Source organism: Schistocerca gregaria, chromosome 5 (assembly GCF_023897955.1).
Source record: "Schistocerca gregaria isolate iqSchGreg1 chromosome 5, iqSchGreg1.2, whole genome shotgun sequence".
NCBI lineage: Eukaryota > Metazoa > Arthropoda > Insecta > Orthoptera > Acrididae > Schistocerca > Schistocerca gregaria.
In genome coordinates, this window is record NC_064924.1 from 222,753,195 (window position 1) to 222,776,918 (window position 23,724).

The 23,724-nt window shown below is 39.6% G+C and overlaps 1 protein-coding gene across 4 annotated transcripts in view; it reads left to right on the forward strand.

The window, feature by feature from the left end:
* LOC126271901 (bromodomain-containing protein 7) overlaps positions 1 to 23,724 on the forward strand; it is a 133,861-nt gene that overhangs the window by 25,419 nt on the left and 84,718 nt on the right. For all 4 annotated transcript variants that reach the window (XM_049974285.1, XM_049974283.1, XM_049974286.1 and 1 more), the window contains 3 exons: positions 2,037 to 2,344; positions 9,127 to 9,307; positions 9,896 to 10,155. In XM_049974285.1, the coding sequence (XP_049830242.1) occupies positions 2,037 to 2,344; positions 9,127 to 9,307; positions 9,896 to 10,155 (749 nt within the window). The remainder of the gene's footprint in view (positions 1 to 2,036; positions 2,345 to 9,126; positions 9,308 to 9,895; positions 10,156 to 23,724) is intronic.

The window sequence follows — 23,724 nt, forward strand, 5'->3', positions numbered from 1 at the left end:
TTTTAACTTGGGGGGGGGGGGGGGGGGGTGATCTGGTGCTAAAGGTTGGAAAGACATTGTAGATCATTCAGCTCCAGATTGAGGGTAGGCCCACCTGTTTTGTGGACAAATGGAGACAGATTATTTTGCTTGGAAGGGCTTAAGAATTATTCGTCTCCTCCTCCTCCTTCTTGTACCTATCAATGGATGGATGCTAACAATCACATGATGCATCTGTATTCTATGAACAGCAGTCTGTAGTGGTTAATCTGCTCTTGGTAATTAGCTTCATGTTATGTACCCAATATAGTGTTATTTTACCTCGATCGTCCCTTCTGTTTCCAGCTGTTGAACTTTATGTATGGTGTTGTGTAAGATGTGTCTTAGGTACGCAATTTTTCTTCTTTTAAAGATTGTAAACCTATCTAGCTGTTTGTGTATTTGTTGTAATACATTATTATTAGTTATTCTTGCCGTCAGCATTCTATTGTAAGTTTGTTTAAAACCATAGTAAGTCAAGTACATTATTCTGTAAATATCAATAATTCATTTCTGAATGTAATCCTAATTGATTGCACTACATTTGGTTTAGTAAGACTCTATTTTTTGGTCACCGTGAGCCATTAGAAACTATTGCTTCATGGTGATACTGCATGGATCTGTTTTGGTGGCGTAACTCTGAAATGTATGACATATGTAGCTTATCTGTGTAAAACAGTTGTTTAGTGTGCCTGTTGCAACCCATGTGAGCAGAGGTTTTGGCTGAAGTAGTTGTGTGTGTGTGTGTGTGTGTGTGTGTGTGTGTGTGTGTGTGTGTGTTTTTGCGCGTGTGCGTGTGCCTTTGGTCGCACAGAATTAATCATGGAGAAGCTATGTCCACAGCAAACTCTTTTATATCATTATCACATGCTGTCAGGTCATTTGCTGATCTGTTGTCAACCACAGTATGAAACGTGCTGAGAGTTGTAAGCATAACATAGGACCATTTCACAGTTGTAGAGAAAACTGGAGGAAAACGAAACATTCTGTGGTATTATGATTGAGGTTGCTGATGTGTTAAAACCCAGCAACAGCATTGTTATCTTGCCGTAGATGTCCAACCAACACAGTGTACATACACGTCATTGGTAGAGATGTCTTGGCAGCCTCTGGGTAATTGCTGCATGTAGCCTATTTCAGGGGGCTGCTTCTTGAGCTTGGTGATCTGCCTGGTAAAGTCCTGCAATGCAAAGATACTATGTGGCTCAACAAATGTAGTGTCACCAGGAACACTGTGGTAATGTTCCATTCATGGAATGTAAGATTCTTGTCTTTGTCTTTGTGGCACTTTATAAAGGGGCTGATTAAGTGATGCTTGTGATATGGCAATGGTGGTACCATGTTAATAGCACATATACCACTGCATTTTTCTTACCAAGAGTTACTGTGATGGAAGCAGTCTATAAGTGTGTTGTCTTGCATCAGTATGCATTCTTCTGTCCCATAATTTGAGTGTCACAAGAAGTCTTGGTGAATGGCTTATCCCATGACCGATTTTCTGGTATAAGTGAATCTTTTGGTTTTATGGATATGAGTGTGGCATACACACACACTTGGTCCCCTTCTCCTGTTTATCCTCTTCCACATCCTCATTGTATCTCATCGTGCCTTCTTCACTTTCTTTTTGTGTGAGCTCTGGTTGGGAACCATTTGCAAGATTTTGTGTGTCTTTCTGAAATGCAGACATCTAGTTTTCTGAACGTTGAAGTAATGTTAACTTTAATCTTAATTAACTTTTGACTTTTATTTTGATTATATTTATGTTCTACTTAACGTCACATATGATTTTGATCATGTTATGCTGTTTTGATCATCCTGTATTATTTTTATAAGACACTAGTTATATTAAATAATATCATACCAAACACATGTATTTTGGTGTTATCCTTTTGTATTTGTAGTGCAGGTGACCCTTCTTCAGTTTACAAATATATTTCAAATGAGCATGTATAAAACAGCTATATTTCCATGTTTGTTTGTAAACTTGTTTGCTATTCATTACTGTTTGGCTGTTGTAGAGAAGCAGTTTGGAGTTGACAAGCCTGCACTGAAATTGATCCTAAAGGTTAATAATGCTTCAACACCTGAACATAGCAATGATGCTTCTGGCCCGGCTCTTGCTGTACCACAAACTTTAGGACATGCTGGCCCTGGTATGGGATCTGTACCTGCAGATGAAGAATCTCGACATTCAGCAGCATCTGTACAAATAAAGGAAGAGTCCTACATTGAAAAACAACATAAGAAAGCAAAAAAGAAAAAGAAGAAGAAGGAAAAGGACAAAGACAGGGAGAAGCACGAGAAAAAACATAAACATCACCATAAGGTAAAAGAACCACAGCTCATAATAGTTGGACTTTGCAATTCTTCCTGTAGTACAAAATACACCATAAATGTTTTTAGGATATTCATATAGACAAGTAAAAATAACTTGTTGGAGATACATTTACTGCAAAGCTGTTATGTTCAGTGATACATGTTCAAGTGTACTTGAAAACCATCTTAAGCATGTGGCACTGAATGGGATGATGCAGTGGTTAGCACATTGGACTCTCACTCAGGTGGACGACAGCTCAAACCTGCTTCTGACCATCATGTTTTGGGGTTTTTGTGATTTGCGTAAATTGCTCCAGACTAATGCCGGGATGGTTGCTTTGAAAGGGCATGGACAATTGTCTTCCCTGTAACTAACACGTTCCAACCTTGTGCTCCGTCTTTAATTATCTCAATGTTGACAGGATATTAAACCCTAATCTTCCTTAAAAAAAAAAAAGAAGTGACATAGGGTGCACCTAATACCACTGTTGTTTCCGCCCTTACCCTATTCGATTTACAAGTGATGCATGAAAGGAATACGTTTTGATAGCCTCTGTTTGAACATTAACTCTTTCATGGCTGCGAAGGCCGAGCTCCCCGCCTGCCAAGCCAGTTAACGGGGGCCAATGTATTGTGCATGTGCTGTAGGGCAGCTGACTCAGCACGACGACCACTGCAGGTAATGGTCACTGTAGGCTAATCGCATGTTCCAGCATTCATCGAACTGCTCTTCATAAAATCAGTACACTACAGTGATTGCAGTTTCGGATAACCATGGAAGAGCGCTTCAGAGTTAATCCAAGATTTCTGTTATAAGTTTATCTTGGACTGAGAAAAAGTTATTTTTTTTAAAAAAAGGAAAAATTTTTCTATGTTATTGGAAAACTTAGTAACTTTAGATTTAAACTCCAAAAATGTTTACCTATACCTCATTAAAATTTCATTAACATTGAATTTACACATTTTAAGATACAGTATATAGTTTTAAAATAAACGCTTCCTACTGAAGACACCTGAAACTCGTACTGTCTTCTGCTCTGCACAGCAACTGAGCAACTGAGAAACCACATTTATTTATTTATTTATTTATTTTACAGTGTTTGCCTTTTGCTTCATGTGATACATAAGTTCTGTAGAATAATTCTGCCCTGTCAGATTATATATGTTTCTATCATGTGCTTTGTAGATTAGGAAACCAGGTTATATTTACTTGGCCATCTGTGCTGTTTTTATTTCTATGCAGCAGCTTGTTTTGTTGAGAAACTGCACTGCTTTTGCTGCACTATTCACTTTTTGCAACAACTGATATGTCAGTTCTGTAGGACAATTCGTGCCCTTTCAGGTGATATACAGAGGGGTCCAAAAAATGTCTCCACTATTTAAAAGTCCATAACTTGCAAACTAATTGACGGAGTTGTCTCATTTTTGGTGAAAGTGTAGCTTAAAGTCCAACTTAAAAGTATCACTGTAGGTGTTCAAAATGGTCACCATTAACATCCACACACAAACTGCTGACTGCAACGTGTTCAGTTGGATATTTGTATATGAATGTACAATGGATTCTCAAAGTTCATCCAATGTGTGTGGCTTTTGTCAATAAACAATGTCCTTTAGTGTTCCCCACAGGTGAAAGTCCAGAGGAGTTAGGTACGGGGAACATGGTGGATACTCCACAGCATCTCTATGGCCTATCCATCTTCCTGGTAGTTTTTCATCGAAATACGCGCTAATACAATTTTGGTAGTGGGCTGGGGCACCATATTGTTGAAAGTAAACTCTTCCGTCTCCATATAAGTCTCGGATGGCAGGTAAAATGGATGTCTGAAACTTCTGAAGGTACACCTCACCGATAACTGTACCCTCAAAGAAGAATGGTCCAATCAAGCCCCGGTAAGACAACTTACACCACACATTTACTCTGGCAAATTCATGTCTTTGTTTACATGGACATTCGGAGTTTTGGTGGCCCAGGTAGATGCAATTGTGGTGATTTACTGTACCATTGAGTTTGAACTGTGCCTCATCAGACCACACAATCACCTCTACAAACTCTTCACTGTTGCGCACCATATTAGTAAACCACTCGCAGTACTCCATTCTAAGATCTGGGTCACTCTGATTCAGTGTGTGTAGCAATCATGGGATGTAGCACTTACACTTTGCTATCTTCAAAATTCACCGAACACTTGAGCGACTCACTCCAGTTTCACGGGCACACTGTCTCTCAGACTTCTGTGGGGAACGAATGAATTGTTGTAACACACGACAGGAGTTAGCAGAACTTGGTACTGTTACAGGTCGTCCAGATCATTGTTTGTGTACATCTTTAACAGAGCCGGAACTACAAACTATTACACTACCAAAGATGAGACAACTCCGTCAATTAGTTTGCCAGTTATGGACTTTTAAACAGTGGATACATTTTTTTGGACCCTCTGTATATTTGTATTGTGGTCTACTTTGTGGATTACGAAATCAAATTTCATTTGTTCAGCAGTGCATGCCATTTGCAGTTCCACATGACATCGGATTTTGTTAAGATACTGAACGTAGGTTGGAGCACTACTTTTGCATCTGATATGTCAGATATGTAGGGCAGTTCATGCCCTTTCAGATTATGTATGTTTGTGTCATGAAATTTATAGATTACGAAATCAGATTTAATTTGCACGTCCATGTGCACTATTTTCTGTTCCACATGACGGGGTGTTACTGAGAAATGGCATGCATCTACTGCACTGTTCTTTCGCAGCACCTGATAAGTCAGTTCATTAGGATAAGACATGCCCTTCAGGTTATATATGTTTGTTCTTCCATTGTGTGTTGGCGAGGAAATCAAATTGTACCTATTTGATCAGCTGGTAAGCAGAAAGAAACAGGAGCAGGTGAATGCTGTACCCCTTTTCGCCATCACAAATAAGAACTGATAATGACAGCATTCACAGAATTGTTGAAATATGGACAACAGCGAGTCGCCATTCTAATAGGCAAGTTTACCTGCTCCCAAGCCCTGGCACACATAACTGCCCTTAGCTGTCAGACCTTCATATCTGCTAGATGTAAATGAATACTCATAGCCATCCAGTCATTCCACCTGCTGGGCATACATATTAGCCTATAGGCGTCTGGGCATTGTAACTGCCAGGCGTACATATATGCTTGTGGTGTTGAAAGGGTTAATTTTCTAATTTTTTTCCTTTTTTGCTCATTGTACGAGATGTATGTGGAAGGAAGTAAGGAAGCTATTGCTGACTCTTCCTTATATCCCCTATTGGACTTTTAACAGTAAACAACTCTGATGCATGCCGTCTCTTGCAGTGCTTACCACTGAAGTTTTATCATCTCCATAACACACTCACACTTTGTGAACAAACCCATAATGAATCATGCAGATCTTTTCTCAATATGGTCCACTGCAAATGTTCCTGTATGCTACTTTAGTATTCTCCAATTACAACATTCCTATGTAGAGTAGTTCCTTATCCAACTGATTTCCTTCCACAGCCTTGTCCTACCTGAGCATTTTTTAACTTTTGTAAAAGTCCTCATTATTGCCAGGCCATTAAAATTTAATTAGTTTGACAATAGAATATCATCAAACAGCCTCACAGAGCTTCATATGTATTCCACTGGATCATTTATGTACAGGATGCTCCAGCACAGTGGATACAAAGTTTCAGGAAAGATAAGAGTGCACCTAGATGGTATAAAATCACATAACTGTGCGTGGTTGGAAATGCTTTCCTGGTGCATTAGTGATGACACAAAACCAAAGAAGGGAAGTACGATCAGGGTGAGAAAACATATTTTTTATGCTTAGTACAGGTAAAATGGCGGGACAGCTTTGGCTGGTGTATGCAGTAGATGGTGATATGTACACTGCAACGTCAGATGACAGCACATTTATGGCTGTTGGGACTGCATTCACTGTGAAGCTTCATTTTGCCTGCCAACAGAGTGAAAGTAGGATGGCATGTTACATGGATGTGGAGCTCACTGATATGAATGTGGAATATAGGACTGCCAATTGTAGTGAGTGAGGTGCACTGTGGCTGTATGTCCAGTGTTACCCCATGAGGCAAACTCCCTTCCATACCTTCTTTCCATGCTTGCGTAGGAGGTAGTCTGGAAGGGGATCATTCAGCGAGGGGACACAACAGTGTGAGTGGACAATAACAATGGTAGCAATGACGAGATTATGCTGGGGGTAGTGCAGAACAATCCCAGTCCCAGTAAGCGAGCTATCGCCAGATGTGTCGAGATTTCCCCCAGCAGTGTCATGCAGATCCTGCTTGACAATTCCATGCACCCCTGTCACTCCCAGAATGTGCAGTTAATGGACAAAGACAGACAGTTTTGTTCCACAGTAGCCTTTGCATGGCTATATTTACAATTTGCACAACAGATCCCCATTTTGCAGCCACCACTTTGTTCTCTGATGAGTCAGTTCTCTTATGGGAGGGAATGTTCATCTTGTGTAACACCTATGTGTGCTCAGAGGAAAATCCACATGCAACAAGAACACTTGCAGCTCAGAGACGATTTTCAGTTAACGTATGGCCACATTGTTGGACTGTACTTGCTGCCACAACATTTGACAGGGGCAGCCTATCTCGACTTTCTTCAGCAAGTACTGCTGCAGCTATTGGTCGAAGAGCATATAGCTGCTGCAATGTGTTCTGCCACATGGTTCCAGTATCACCCCCCCCCCTTTCATATTGTTCTGCCATATGGTTTCAGCATCATGCTGAAACCATCCCCCCCCCCCCCCCTTTTTCATGTTACAGCCTTTGATGCATGTACCTGAATACAACTTATTGTCAACATTGGATTGGGCAGGGTGATCCAGGGCTTGCCCAACGACATTACCTTCTCTTGACTACTTTCTCTGTTGACACTTACGTACAGGACACCTGTTAATAATGCTGAGAAACTAATTGCATACATCGTGAAATAGGCAAAGAGTGATGCAGATCTGATAAATGATGTGGGGTGCCACTAATTAAAACAAAGACTGTTTTATTGACATCTTTTGACAAAACAACAGTGACTAACTTTCTCATCCGGGTGCCAAAACATTTTGTTGATTGCCACTTACATACGAGAAATGAACATTGTGACTGAATAAGAAAAGTCAGAGATCATGCGGAAAGATTTAGGTGTTTGTTTTTCCCACAAGCTATTTGAGAGTGGACCGATAAAGAAATAGTCTGAAAGTGGTTCTATTAACTCTCTGCCAAACAGTAAAGCATTAATAATATTATGAAAAGGAAAGTTTCCACTCACCATACAGCAGAGATGCTGATTCGCAGATAGGCACAACAGAAAGACTGTCACAAGTAAAGCTTTCGGCCAGCAAGGCCATCGTCAGAAATAGAACACACACACACACACACACACACACACACACACACACACACACACACAACCGCTTTTGTGTGTTTGAGTGTGAGTGTGTGTGAGAGAGAGAGAGAGAGAGAGAGAGATATCTATTTTTGATGAAGATCTTACTGGTGGAAAGCTTTATTTGTGACAGTCTTTATGTTGTGCCTATCTGCGAATCAGCATCTTCACTATAAGTGAGTGGCAACTTTCCTTTTCATAATATTGTTACATTCCATCCTGGATTTCCATTGTTTGACTTAAGCATTAATTTTACAATTATCCTGAAGATGATGTACACAACATAAAATCCCGTCTGAAGCCTGTGATCATTTTTTGTGTTAATAATTTGCAACCAGTGCTGTACAATCACAATAAAGTCATGAGATGCTCAATTGACTCTTTTTATTCGAACATGTTACGCGTTTCGGGATTTCACTCATCTTCAGACAGCACAAACTTCAACTCCTTCCTAACCAACCAAGTGTACAGCCTTGACTTTTTCTTTGAGCTGTCAAGGCTGTATGCCTGGTTGGTTAGGAAGGAGTTGAAGTTTGTCATGTCTGAAGATGGTTGTAATCCTGAATCACATAACATGTTCTAATAAAAGAGTCAATTGAACATCTCATGACTTGATTGCGATTGTGCAGCATTGGTTGCCAATTATTATCCAGAAAATATAGAAGAAGAACCTGTGGCTTTTCCCAGTTGTTTGGAATCCTTCAATTCTGCACCAACACATGAGAAACTGGTGGTAGAAGTAGTCAGTTTCTTTTGTGTAAGAATTATAAAATTGTACAGGCTTCTGTTAGATACAGTTTACTTTGCCATGTTGAGCAGTTTTAATTGACTTTGTGCTCTGCAGTCAATTATCTTGATATGCATACATTGATCTTCCACACTGTAACAATTTCAGATCCTTCTCTGTGTCAATTTCACTTATGATCAATATGGTACCATGTAGATTACTTTGACCTTTCTTTCTTTCTTTCTTTCTTTCTTTCTTTATTTCTTTCCAGATCAGTATACAAAATTTAACTTCAAATTCATGAATGCCTGTCACATTATTCTAACATTCCTTCTGGCTTTGGCTATTGTTAATATTATACTATTCTAGAAATTGTGTACCATCAGGTGAGAGATACTAGTATTCTAGTACTTAACAGCAGGTACAGATAAAGAAAGGAAAACGTGCAGTCAAGTTTTTAAATTTGACAACTTGACATGACATCTCATGTGTGACCATCAATTGGTTCTCACATACAAATTTTGTTGAGAATATTATTGTTATTGTCTCTGTTTTCAGTGATTTGTCATTATTGTAAGCTATCAGCTATGATGGTATATGTTGGCCATCAAATTTCACATTTCATTGTGTTTAATTGTAAATGAATTAATTTATGTCCATAGGAGAAACGTAAAAGACCCCGTGATGAGTCTAGTCAAGAGGATGTCAGTATGGGTGAGGAGTCTCTTTCAGAACCTCCATCAAATAAGAGGACGTTATTGGAAGGCAATGTACCTATTCCAAAATCCATTGGTGAAGTTCAACATTCAGGTCAGGGGTTGGGAAGTGAGCAATCTGGACAAGGTACTAATGAAAAAAATTCAATATTATTCAATTATTCAGCACTACTTACAGTTTTCCATTATGGTATTGAGAAATGCAAAAATTCAAATGTGTTTTCCAGCTCTTTTTTTTTTCAATTGTGGGTGAAAGATGTTAAGCTGTATTTTTCAAATTTTTGTGCAAAGGCATTGCTTGAAATTTGATTGTTAGTCCTTCATATTGTGCTTTATGATGCTCACCGAGCTGTTATTTCAGAACATTCTTCCCATTTGATATCTTCCCCTACAGTATTTTAATTTGTACACTTTACCTTCAGCTTGATACAGAGTAACTAGAGGATTTTCAAAGATTCGGGATTCTGTATTTTCACAAGGCTCATTCCACATCATTTCGAGAAAAGAGTCATTCAAATGATGTAAGGAACATATAACTAAGAAACTAACTAAGGAGTAAACAGTGTTTAATGTACTGTGGATATTTTATTTACTAGAAACTTCTGGTGTTTCAGGTAGTCTTTTATTTTCCTTATGGAAGTTGCCTTTAAAAAAGCCATTGCAAGTAGTTGGTTGTCAAAGCTAAAAATTGGTTATGTCATTTTTCTATTTCCAGTTAGGATACAGACACCCGCTGTGTCCCGGGAACCCAGATCTTGCGTTCTGCGACAGAGGCAGGAGAGAAGTGCATTACAGAAGTTACTCGATTATCTGCTTAAAGGCCTTGAGAAGAGAGATCCTCAACAGTTTTTTGCATGGCCTGTCACAGATCATATTGCTCCTGGTTATTCCCAGATAATTCAGAATCCAATGGATTTCAGTACAATGAAACAGAAAATAGATGACAATCTATACTCTACACTTCATGAGTTCATCGTAAGTATTCTTTTTTAAATGCAGCAGTTATTTACATAAAAACATTATGTGCTAATTACTAATTGTGTAAATTTTCTTTGGTCCTGGATCCTCGGTTGTTACTTTTTTTTTAATGGTCTGTTGATGTGCTAAGCTGCTCTGAATTAAAGAAACATTATAATTATGTGGTAGTTTAAAAAATAATAGATTTAAAAATCAGCAGAGATATTACAGAACTTAATTCGTATAGCGGAAGATGCATCAGATTTGTTACTACAGTAAAACCTTTTAGCGAAATCTGTTTAACAAATACTGCTATTGGTCCTGGCAAAACTTCCATAAGAGCAATGCTATTCCTCCTTGCTTTTAACGAGCCCCACTTCGAGAAAAAGTCTGCATTTAAGGAATAAACAAGAAACATTGTGTAGATTAAAATCCAGTTTTATGCAGCTCACGACATAACGGAGGTTTCTTTCAATTTCACACAGACTGTATGCTTTGTTGTGTTTTGTTGTGCAGTAAATAGTAATTGATTCAGTCACTCAAAATGTACTGAAATTATAGTCTGTAACTCTACTTCCCTTACAGCAGTGCTGGCAGGTGCATTGAACGAATCAGAAATAGATTGCTGCTCAGTCTAGTATGCAACCTGTGGCATGTGATCTGATGTCAATGTAACTCAGCATATGAACTGCAAAAACTTTTTTATTGAAACATCAAAGTTATTAATTGTGCTTTTATGGAGTTACGGCCTGCAAACATAGAAAGTTTACAATTCTGCAAAAGCTGACAATTGCTTGCACTCTCAATGGTAGTGAAAACCCAAAACTTCTTGACATGCAAAAGAAATAAAATTTAGCCTATGTGTGCAGCTCACTCAAAAACAAAGAAGCATCCTTAACTGCTGAAACAAAGTATTCCTGTAGATCCGTCAAGAAGAACATTCATATGTACGCATTTGATGGTATTGAAAATATTCTGTTAAAGTGATTTCAAGGAATGGGACATGGCAGCATTCCTAGAAGCATAAACACACTGCAAGAGAAAACTAATGAAATTGCCCTTAACATCGGTGTTGAAAATTTCAGTACATTGAATTGCTGGTTGTATCATTTTATGGAACATCATTGTAGTAACTCACATGTTATTGCACCACCTCCACTACGACCATGGCACTCGTCTCGTTCAAGTAGTGCACCATTCAGCTGCTCCAGACATTTGCACCAGAGGCCGCTGACCATGGACAGCACCTCAGTCACCTGCAGCAGGAAGCTGGTGGTCCCTGGCAGGCAAATACTCTATATATCGTCTTGCACCAGTCTTGGCCAGCCTCCTTTGTACAAGTCACTAAAGGATTACGTACTGTCTTTGTTATGCTGTCACACCGTGACTCAAATAAAGATCGTTGGTTTCTTGTTGTCTTCTGAATTAGACCACAAGTGTCGACAAGTAGAATTGTGTGTGCTCAACTTCAGTGACTGTTTTTTCTTGTAACTTCTGTATGGAACTTGTCCTTCAATATGTTCTCAACTAGCAACAACTTATTATGACAAAATGGGCTACATAGTCTGTTCAGGATCCACTGTCTCCGGTGAGTCCATTGCCATTTCTGCCGTACGTCAATTGCTAAAGATTGGGAAGCTTATGGAAAACAGCTCCACCAACACTGAATTCCTTCTCGCATGTGTCAGTTATTGTGACATTTGGGATCCTTGCAGGAATGGCCAGAATTTTCTGTGATGAAATGTGTAATTTGTTGTCTTCATATCTTCATAAATGCATCGGTGTTATTGCCGTTCACTTAGAGCCTTCCCAGTGCCACTAGCAACATCAGTCATATTGACCTTGGGTGGAGGAGCTGCGTGGTCTAAGACGTTAAAGTGTCGCTTTATTGCTAAAACTATAGCATCTTATGCTGACTGACTCCATGGTTCGCAACACAACCATCCATATCGTACCTGACAAGGAAGTTCATCAGAGGTCCTTTCAATGCAAAGATCTGTCCTTCGATGAAGTGTTAAACATTACTCAAAGACTTGAGGTCACCTGCACAGATGTTCACCAAATTGAGGTCACCTGCACAGCAAGTCACCAAATTGAAGCATGGGGGAATGTCGCCATCATTATAGTGAACCGCCGTGGCAAATAGCAACAGGCTTATCAAATGAAGAAGAAGTAAATGCCTTGCAAACCAGGAAACCTGATCATGGTGGACAAACCTGGTGCCAGACATGACAACAAGGACAACATGCAGCACTTCCATTCTGCCCCTCTTGCTTTGTACAACATGAGAGATCAGCTTGCCCAGGTAGTGGACAACATGTCACAGGTATCACAAAAAAGGCCACATCGAATCAGTTTGTCATTTTCAGCTTTCTTCTAATCAAATGGACATGGACATTCATTCTGCTTCAGTTTCGTCCATAGGTCAGAATAAGCCTTTTATTGAAGTGAGTGTACTGCATAAAATATTATCATTGCAAGTGGTCATCAAACCAGCTGTTTAATTCCTCAGCTCTCAAACATGCACGTGGCTGAGCTCCCCATTGTTGGCTCCTGTCAGCTGCTGTCTGGTAAACTACAGTAAACAGCATGTTCTTGGTTAATTTACGGCTGCCACAACTTATTAATCTGTTGTCCTTCCTATCACATATTTGGGTGTTAATCATCCGCAAACTGAGAATTTGTTTGTAATAGATGCTTTTGTTGATTTGGAATTTTCTATTACTAATTCTAACCTCTTGTGCTGATTCAAATTCCTTATCAAGCCCTGGATTCATTGTGTTCTGAATTTTCAGATTTTTGCTTGCGACCAATTTCACGGCACGTATCACACTTAAACCTTCAGCTCAGCCGCATTTTTTCAATGCGCAGGTCAGATCTGACTTTGTGGCAACTTTAAAGTTACCATAAATGTTCAGTTTGTTGTTGACCCATACACTTTGCGTCAACATAGTGAGTTACTTGTGAAATTGGCCAGGTGCTAATTCTTTTCCGAGGTTGACTTATCTTACCTGATTGTTCCCTTAGGATGACACCTTAGAACAAGTGCTTGTTGTGATCGTGCCTTTTGGTCCTTATCAGTATCAGTATTAGTGTTTAATGTTTGAGGTGACTAGTGCTTGGCTATATTTCATAGCTTTTTGGAACAATTTGTGGCTGATGTTCCGTGCTGCATTAACTGTCATGATGATGATTTTGTCACTGGCACTGTAACAGTAAAACACTTATGTAACCTGTACCCTCTCGTGCACCAAAAGGCTTAAGTGTAATCTTAGTAAGTCAGTGTTTTTCAACCCTCTATTGAGTATCTTCATGATGAACTTTCCCAGCAGGGTGTTCAATCCCTGGAACAGTTTTGCCTCGTCCATTCAATTTGTGGGAACGGCAGGCATTTCTCGGTAAGGCAGTTTACTATCACTGGTTTCTCATGGCTGCAGCCACTCTGGTTCACTCTCTGCACCAGTTGCTTTGTACAAATGTTCCTGTCAGGTGATTGTCAGCTTATGAGAATTCAGAAATAATATACACTCCGTGCCTTTCCTTGCATTGTTTCAAACTGGTAAACATTTAGTCTTGGCCACCGATGCGTCCCAGCCAGTGGTTCTGGCCCGTATTCATGCAGATGGCTCTGACCGACCTATGGCTTTTATGTTCAAAATGTCAGTGCAGCTCAGCAGCAGTATTCCCAATTGAAAAAAGAAGCTCTTGTGATTTTTTTATGAATGACTTTAAAGTCAGTACTGCCATTACACTGTTGTTTATTTACAGTGTTACATTTACACTTACACAATCATGATTTCGGCTTCAAAAGTGCCATTATCAAATGTTTTCTGAAAGCAAGTTAGACAGTACAAGTGAAATACGAACAAGTGATATAAGCGTGTAACAATCCATATTTGTAATGCTCACTTAAAAGTGTCATAAATGCCTAGGAAGGCATACAGTCATATTAAAATACACTATTAGACGCAATGTCTAAAAGAGTCGATATTTCTGGCAGAGCTTACTGCTTTGTTTCATTACAGAGTACACCATCTTGACTGAATGACAGTTGGCGAAGTGTCAAATTGTCTTGGTCAAAGAAATTCATGTTACAAGCAGGTGACCTTTCTTAGTCTCTGGACTCTTGCAGTACCTGTTTATCTTAGCATGCAATGAAGTTGCCTGCTCATAAACATAAACAGTAAGAAACCTTTCGATAATATTCGCTGCATCCATAAATATAAAAGCCCAGCTAGTCACTGATGTTGTTTCAAGTACATTTTAGTAGGTAAATATACAGCTTTGTATGTGAAATTAACACATGGCCAACTCTAAGTTGTGTATTTTGTCTCATTTCAGAATTAATAAATACAGTGCAATTACTTATTCTACTAACTCATTAATTAACCAGTGAGGGTTGAAGTGATATTTATGATGTATGTATCATCACGTATGTAAATCCTGTTATATCTGTTGGAATATTATTTAGGATTAAGTGCAAGTAACAGAGGTGTGTGAAATATGTATGTACATATAAGAATTTAACCACATAAAAGGATCAAAATATTTTATATTGAACAGTAAATTTAATATAATATAAAGAGTAGGGATATCCTAGTATTTGTTAATGGTTGATGAGATACAATTACAAACATGAGTGCATTGTGGTATTGATGGTATTGATACATACTTCTGTAATCTTAGTGCTATAAATCTTATTTACATGTTAGAGTAGTGACATCTTATTTATACGACATAAAGATGACATAGTAATGTTAACAACTTAATCAACTACCACATATGAAAGCCCTAAGCGGGTTAATTCCTACTTCTTAACAACAAAGATAAATGCAACATTATTGGTCATAGTTACTTCTGAGAGAGGTAATAAACAAATGAGAAGATACACAAGGTCTAAAATACAATAAATCATTCATTGTCAGCTGTAGGCATGTGGAATGTTAATTGTAAGCGGGAGGGGGGGGGGGGGGGTAGAAGGATGGAGGGGGGTTATAAGATGACTTTTATAGTGGGATGTGGGCATGGCAATACAGGGAGCGAAAGGCTATTAACAATTTGTACAGGAACCAGATGGCAGTTTATAAGAGTCGAGGGACATGAAAGGGAAGCAGTGATTGGGAATGGAGTGAGACAGGGTTGTAGCCTCTCCCCGATGCTATTCAATCTGTGTATTGAGCAAGCAGTAAAGGAAACATAAGAAAAGTTCAGAGTAGGTATTAAAATCCATGGAGAAGGAATAAAAACTTTGAGGTTTGCCGATGACATTGTAATTCTGTCAGAGGCAGCAAAGGACTTGGAAGAGCAGTTGAACAGAATGGACAGTGTTTTGAAAGGAGGGTGTAAGATGAACATCAACAAAAGCAAAACAAGGATAATGGAATGTAGTCGAATTAAATCGGGTGATGCTGAAAGAATTAGATTAGGAAATGAGACACTAAAAGTAGAAAAAGAGTTTTGCTATTTGGGGAGCAAAATAACTGATGATGGTCGAAGTAGAGAGGATATAAAATGTATACTGGCAATGGCAAGGAAAGCGTTTCTTGAAGAAGAGAAATTTTTTAACATCGGGTATAGAAATTTGTTAACCTTGAGTTTAGATTTAAGTGTCAGGAAGTCGTTTCTGAAAGTATTTGTATGGAGTGTAGCCATGTATGGAAGTGAAACATGGATGATAAATAGTTTAGACAAGAAGAGAATAGAAGCTTTCGAAATGTGGTGCTACAGAAGAATGCTGAAGATTAGATGGGTAGATCACATGACTAATGAGGAGGTATTGAATAGAATTGGGGAGAAGAGGAGTTTGTGGCACAACTTGACCAGAAGAAGGGATCGGTTGGTAGGACATGTTCTGAGGCATCAAGGGATCACCAATTTGGTACTGGAGGGCAGCGTGGAGGGTATAAATCGTAGAGGGAGACCAAGAGATGAATACGTTAAGCAGATTCAGAAGGATGTAGGTTGCAGTAAGTACTGGAAGATGAAGAAGCTTGCACAGGATAGAGTAGCATGGAGAGCTGCATCAAACCAGTCTCAGGACTTAAGACCACAACAACAACAACATGGGCATGGTGGGGGACAAAATGGTAACTGGGCACTTTTACATTTTAAATCTAGGACCAAATATTGCATATGTTAGGACATTGTGTGGGAATGATGTGTCCTAAGTAAAGGTATTGCTTAAGTGTGTATCAGTATATAATCTGTCTGGATTCATATATCCTAGTATTTTATGTATTAAGTAGTTGTAATACTAAAATTTACTCCATAAATTTAAGAAAATAAAACGTTTTATTGAGACTTACTCATTTTGTCCTTTGGTTAGTGATAGAAGTTTGGGGTGAGGTATGAAGAGGGATATTAATTTGTCATAAAAGTTGTATGTCTCAGAGGGAGGAAGGGGTTAGTGAATCAGTGGTTGGCAATAATCCCTGATGGGGCTTATGGGCATGTTAACAATACGTCCAGGGAAAGGGGGGGGGGGGGGGGATGCTGAAGTAGAGGAATCATGCATAACAATGTTTGTAATTGTATCTCATCAACCATTAACAAAACCTAGGATATCCCTATTCTTTATATTATGTTACAGTTTAAATGTGCTGTTCAACATGAAATCTTTTGATTCTTTTATGTGGTTAAATGCTTTTATGTACATGACATGTTTCACATACCTCTGGTATTTGCACTTATTCGTAAGTAATGTTCCAACAGATATAACAGGATTTATATACCTGAGATGACACGTACATCATAAATATCGCTTCAAACCTCGCTGGTTAATTGATGAGTTAGTAGAATAAGTAATTGCACTGTATTTACTAATTCTGAATTAAGACAAAATACACAACTTAGAGTTGGCCATGTGTCAGTTTCACATACAAAGCTGTATATTTACCTACTAAAATGTACTTTAGACAACGTCAGTGACTAACTGGGCTTTTATATTTATGGATGCAGCAAATATTATCAAGAGGTTTGTTACTGTTTATGTTTATGAGCAGGCAACTTCATTGTATACTAAGATAAACAGGTACTGCAAAGATGTACCAACTACCAAAGAAAATAAATTGCTCCGAACCTTTCCTAACGTACCAGACACTGAGTCCAGAGACTAAAATAAAAGGTCACCTGCTTGTAACAGGAATTTCTTTGACCAAGACAATTTGACACTTAGCCAACTGTCATTCAGTCAAGATGGTGTACTCTTTAATGAAACAAAGCAGTAGGCTCTGCCAGAAATATCAACTCTTAGACATTGTGTCTAATAGTGTATTTTAATACGACAGTATGCCACCTTAGTCCATTTATAACACTTGTAAGTAAGCATTACAAATATGTATTGTTACACGCTTATATCACTTGTTACGTATTTCACTGATACTGTCTAACTTGCTTTCAGAAAACACTTGATGATGGCATTTTTAAGCCAAAATTATGATTGTGTAAGTCTGAATGTAACACTGTAAATAAACAACAGTGTAATTGCGGTACTGACTTCAAAGAAATATATTATGATTGTTGCCCCACATTATGAAAAAATTATTTTATGAATCAGAATACTTCATGTATTTGTATATAATATTGTCATGTAGAAGAAGTTGTAATTAGATTAATGACAAACACTAACTTCACTTAACGAAGATATATTCAGCACTTGCACATACAAGAGTGCGGAGCGAACTGCCTCTGGCCAGAACACATCGTGTATATACAGCTACAGAACATTCCAGTTCAATGATTCTTGACATTTGTGGATACTTCTAGCATATACTCCAACTGAATACAGAAATTAAAATTGTACAGTCCAGGTGAGTTTTGAACTCACGAACCTCCATGCAACAGTTTAGTATCATAACCGCTACACCATGGTGCTACTCAGCTTCTTCTGCGACATTGCTCCTTCCTTAAGAGAACAGCGTCTTGGTGTTACATCCTCCTAGTCTGGAAACAAGTCATCGATCCTGCATACTCCGACTCCTGATGACTGATTCTTGCCCTGGTGGTGATCTTCTGAGAACTTCTTTTGCCACTGCGCTCTTCGTCACCTTTTCACTTGTTGCCAGTCGCTGGAGCTTCGAATTTACCCTGCGTGGCAGGATCCTTGGAGGGCTTCATTCGAAGGTCATGGACCGTGTCTCTGAACTTTCATCGTCTTGCATCAGGGTCGAAATCTTCAACTTCATAAGTAACATCAGACAACTGTCTTACAACTTTATATGGTCCAAAGTACCGTCTGAGGAGCTTCTCAAAGAGACCAAGCTTCTGAACAGGAGTGAAGATCCAGACAAGGTCAGCGAGCTGGTAGACAACAGGGCAGTGGCTCGCATCATACCTTCGGCGATCATTTTCTTGAGCTGTGGTTGACACCTGGCCGATGTAGTCATCATCCACGTCATCAGGATGTAACGGAAACACAGTGTCCATGGCCATAGTCGCCTCATGCCCATGCACCAGGACAAATGGCGTAAATCCTGTGTTGTCTTGTTTTGCGATGTTGTAGGCAAATGCCACAAAATGTAGCACCTCATCCCAGTTCCTCTGCTCAACATTGAAGAACATTGATAGCATGTCCACCAAGAAGACGTTCAGCAAGCCCGTTAGTTTGCGGATGGTACTTATTCGTCATGTGATGAGTAATGTTGCACTGACGTTTTATCTTTTTCACAGGATTCAATTGAAAAACTTCCCCTGATTTGTAATTAACGGCCTTGGGGCACCGTGTTTTTATACATTGTCTTCCACGATGAATTTGGCTACTTCAGATGCTTCGGCTGTTTTCATGGCTTTTGTAATGGCATTGCATGTCAGTTAATTGTTGTTGTTGTTGTCTTCAGTCCTGAGACTGGTTTGATGCAGCTCTCCATGCAAGCCTCTTCATCTTTCAGTACCTACTGCAACCTACATCCTTCTGAATCTGCTTAGTGTATTCATCTCTTGATCTCCCTCTATGATTTTTACCCACCACGCTGCCATCCAATGCTAAATTTGTGATCCCTTGATGCCTCAGGACATGTCCTACCAACCGATCCCTTCTTCTAGTCAAGTTGTGCCACAAACTTCTCTTCTCCCCAATCCTATTCAATACCTCCTCATTAGTTATGTGATCTATCCACCTTATCTTCAGCATTCTTCTGTAGCACCACATTTCGAAAGCTTCTATTCTCTTCTTGTCCAAACTAGTTATCGTCCATGTTTCACTTCCATACATGGCTACACTCCATACAAATACTTTCAGAAACGACTTCCTGATACATAAATCTATATTGGATGTTAACAAATTTCTCTTCTTCAGAAACGCTTTCCTTGCCATTGCCAGTCTACATTTTATATCCTCTCTACTTCGACCATCATCAGTTATTTTACTTCCTAAATAGCAAAACTCCTTTACTACTTTAAGTGTCTCATTTCCTAATCTAATTCCCTCAGCATCACACGGTTTAATGTGACTACATTCCATTATCCTCGCTTTGCTTTTGCTGATGTTCATCTTATATCCTCCTTTCAAGACACTGTCCATTCCGTTCAACTGCTCTTCCAGGTCCTTTGCTGTCTCTGACAGAATTACAATGTCATAGGAGAACCTCAAAGTTTTTACTTCTTCTCCATGAATTTTAATACCTACTCCAAATTTTTCTTTTGTTTCCTTTACTGCTTGCTCAATATACAGATTGAATAACATCGGGGAGAGGCTACAACCCTGTCTCACTCCTTTCCCAACCACTGCTTCCCTATCATGTCCCTCGACTCTTATGTCTGCCATCTGGTTACTGTACAAGTTGTAAATAGCCTTTCGCTCCCTGTATTTTACCCCTGCCACCTTCAGAATTTGAAAGAGAGTATTCCAGTCAACATTGTCAAAAGCTTTCTCCAAGTCTACAAATGCTAGAAATGTAGGTTTGTCTTTTCTTAATCTTTCTTCTAAGATTAGTCGTAAGGTCAGTATTGCCTCACGTGTTCCAACATTTCTACGGAATCCAAATTGATCCTCCCCGAGGTCCGCATCTACCAGTTTTTCCATTCGTCTGTAAAGAATTTGCGTTAGTATTTTGCAGCTGTGACTTAATAAACTGATAGTTCGGTAATTTTCACATCTGTTAACACCTGCTTTCTATGGGATTGGAATTATTATATTCTTCTTGAAGTCTGAGGGTGATGAATGCAGTTTTCTCACGATCAGCCTCATCTTCTTCGATTTGCTGGTATCCGAGGACATGTCCAGGGTGAGAGAAACTTTGTCTGAAGGGGCCTATCTAGTGTATCGTCAATTCGTGGAAGAGGGTAAATGTTCTTTATAGTTGCCTTATTAAGTTTTCTGTAATCAACACAAAAGCACCAACTGTCATCCTTCTTCCTGACAAGGACCACTGGTGAGGACCATGGGCTCTGCTTGTTCATCTTCGTCGTCCCGGAGTTGGCGTCGGCTAAGATTGGTCTGCTGACTTCTGGGGCGGGTGTCATCAAATATCCGCCGCCTTTCTCGACAATAGCACACCACATGTCCCGGTCGTGTGCAGTGGAAACATACTGGTTGGTTATTGTGGGTACTCCAGATGTCAGTCTTCCTTGGAGCCCAAACAGGTTCCTAATGCAGCATTGTAGAAACTTAACTTCGCCTGGGTCTCTAATTTTTCGCCGTTTTCAAGGGAAATGAAGGATGGGAGATTGGGTTCAATGTCTGTTCCACTTCCTCCTTTATGACCTCTTGAAGCGTTTTGGATTTTTGCTCGCCATGCAATCCAAGTGTCTTCTGAACTTCCTCTCTCACTATCTGACGAAGAGCACTTGTGAAATCATTTCCTTCCTCCATCATAGACATCGATACAATATTTGGAAGTTTTCAAACTTCTTGCGTGTAATTCTGTTTTGATGCATTGTCTCGATATACTGGAACCATTTTATGAAGTCGTCTGCTGTTGAAACCTGCTTCAGGAGTAGGGCTTGATACGTGTCCTCAGCAACACTCTTCGTGAGATGTACAACTTTATCTTCTTCCTTCATTCTAGGATCCACTATATTACACAGCTCCAAGAGGTCTTGAATGTAGGATGCTGTAGTTTCTTCTAGACGCTGTGCCCTGCACTTTAGTTTATCTTCAGCCTTGCACTTCTGTCATTGTGTGTCACCGAAATACTTGCGCAGTTCCACCTGGAATACTTCCCAGCTTGTGAGCTTCTCCTCGTTGTTCTCATACCATTGCTTGGCTGTGCCCTCCAAGTAGAAGAATACGTTAGCCACACACACAGCATCATCCCATTTGTTAAATTTGGCTATATGCTCATATACCTTCAGGTACTTGTTTTGGATCTTCGCCATCGTCACCAGAGGACCCAGAAGGATGTCTCACGTGATGGCACACAGTTGCTGTCATCATAACATCCCCTTCTTCTTCTTCTTCTTCTTCTTCTTCTGTCTCCGTTAGATTGTGATCTGTTGAATATGGCTCGAACTCTGATTTCTCACCAAGTAAACAGCAGCTCTGTCGTGGCCTGATGGGAGCCATTTTGTCGTCGCTAATGTGCGCTGTCACAAGTTCCAATACCCAGAGTCTCCACCAGAATAATATCACGTAGAAGAAGATGTAATTAGATGAATGACGAACACTAACTTCTCTTAATGAAGGTTTATTCAGCACTTGCACATACAAGAGTGCGGAGCGAACTGCCTCCGGCCAGAACACTTACAGTATATATACAGCTACAGAACATTCCAGTACAATGATTCTTGACATTTTTGGATACTTCAAGAATGTACTTGAACCAAATATAGAAATTAAAATTTTACAGTCCAGGTGATTTTTGAACTCACGACCCTCCATGCAACACTTCAGTATCATAACAACTACACCATGGTGCTATTCAGCTTCTTCTGTGACAATATGAAATACCACTTAATCACATATCATGAGCCTTTAGTTTCCTTGTTTCATCCTTCAGCTGCTTTACATGCTAAAGCCACTAATCACCTTCAGCTTTGGATCTTATTTTTGTCAGGGTACAATCAGGAGATCCATTTGTGACCTACATCACATCACACAAATGTAGATACATCGTCTGATCTGTTGTTTAATCAGGAAGAACTGTTGTGTTTTCAACTTGACACAGAAGAATGACAGGCCATTTATGGTTTCCCCATTACCAGCTTCAGGAATACGTCAGAGGTTGCTGCAGACCCAGTGCTTAACGCTGAAGTGGGCGCACCTATGTATAAAGGACTCCAGCCACAAATACATTTTTGATTGCTTCAGCTATTACTTTGCTATTGCTTCAGCTATGTTTCCTAAATGAACAGCAGTAATGTAAAATAAAGCTAAGTGAGGGAAAATTTTCATTCCACCCAAGAAAATTACCCGGATCACAAGCTGACAGCACACTCCCACAATGAGGCAGTTTTCTACAACATAATTAGTAATTAAATAAGCAATTGGCTGGGATCTGAAGCAACTACAGTGTATTTCTTCGAGTTATCATTACAGTGGGGAACACCAGTCCATGGCAACCAAAAAATATAATGAATGTTTATTTCATTATTGTGTGGTTAAACGGAGCTTTAGTTCATAAATTTGTAAGTTTATTGTATCATTATTTAATTAAACTAAGATTAAATTGTGAATTTGCCCAAACATGTTTACCATGCTAACATTAAGGCAGTTGTTCTTTTCATGTGTGCAAAGTATTCCACATGCCCACTCGTGTTACGAAAAATGGGTGCACTTGCTCGAGGGTTAAACAACTTGCGCATGATATGACGTAGGTGGTCTGACCCATTGCAGAACTTCTACTATTTCCTGATCGTCTTTTCCTTGTTGGTTAGTCTAATTCTTTTGTTGATGGAAGGGAAAACTCCTTGTGTTGTGATTCCCCTGCTGCTGTGCTGGGAGGCTCTCGCCATGTTACATAAAGGTCTTTGGGAAACCTCCCACACTATACAGTTTGCATGTAGGCACATGTTCTGGCCTGGTATTGACCATGAAGTGAAGTGCCTTGTTGCAGCTTGCTGCCATTTTTCCAATCAACAGGTGGCATGATGCGCTAATTTCCCCATATAGATTTTGCTGGACCCCCCACTACCTTGTGTTGTCTGTCCACTATGGCAGAAGTGATGGACAAGGCTCAGTCATCAGTTATTTTATATCAAAGCCCTGCCTTTTGTGGTAGTTTCAGACAATGGTCCACAATTTGTGGCAAATCCTTTAAAGATTTTTCCTCCCACAATGTCATCTGCCACACCATGGCTTTTCATCTCTAATCCCATGGCGAGGCAGAGCTACTCAGGTGGGTGAAAACGCAAATACAGAAGTATGTGGAATTCCCAACAGAAGAGGCCCTTACGTTCTTTCTCAGTTCTTACAGGAGGACTCCAATCAGGATAAGAGCTTGACCAAACTATTGGATGGCCAGCAGCCACAGAAGCTGGTCCATCTTCTACTTCGTACTTCCAGACAGGCAACCTGCAGTAGCACCATCATCTCTATTTGCACCTAGCACTCCGAGCTGGCTTTGAAGGTTTGGACAATATGCTCATTGGCTTTCTGGCATCATCCACAGTCAGTGTGGGCACCATGTGTTCAGTGTGCTTGTTGAGTGCCCT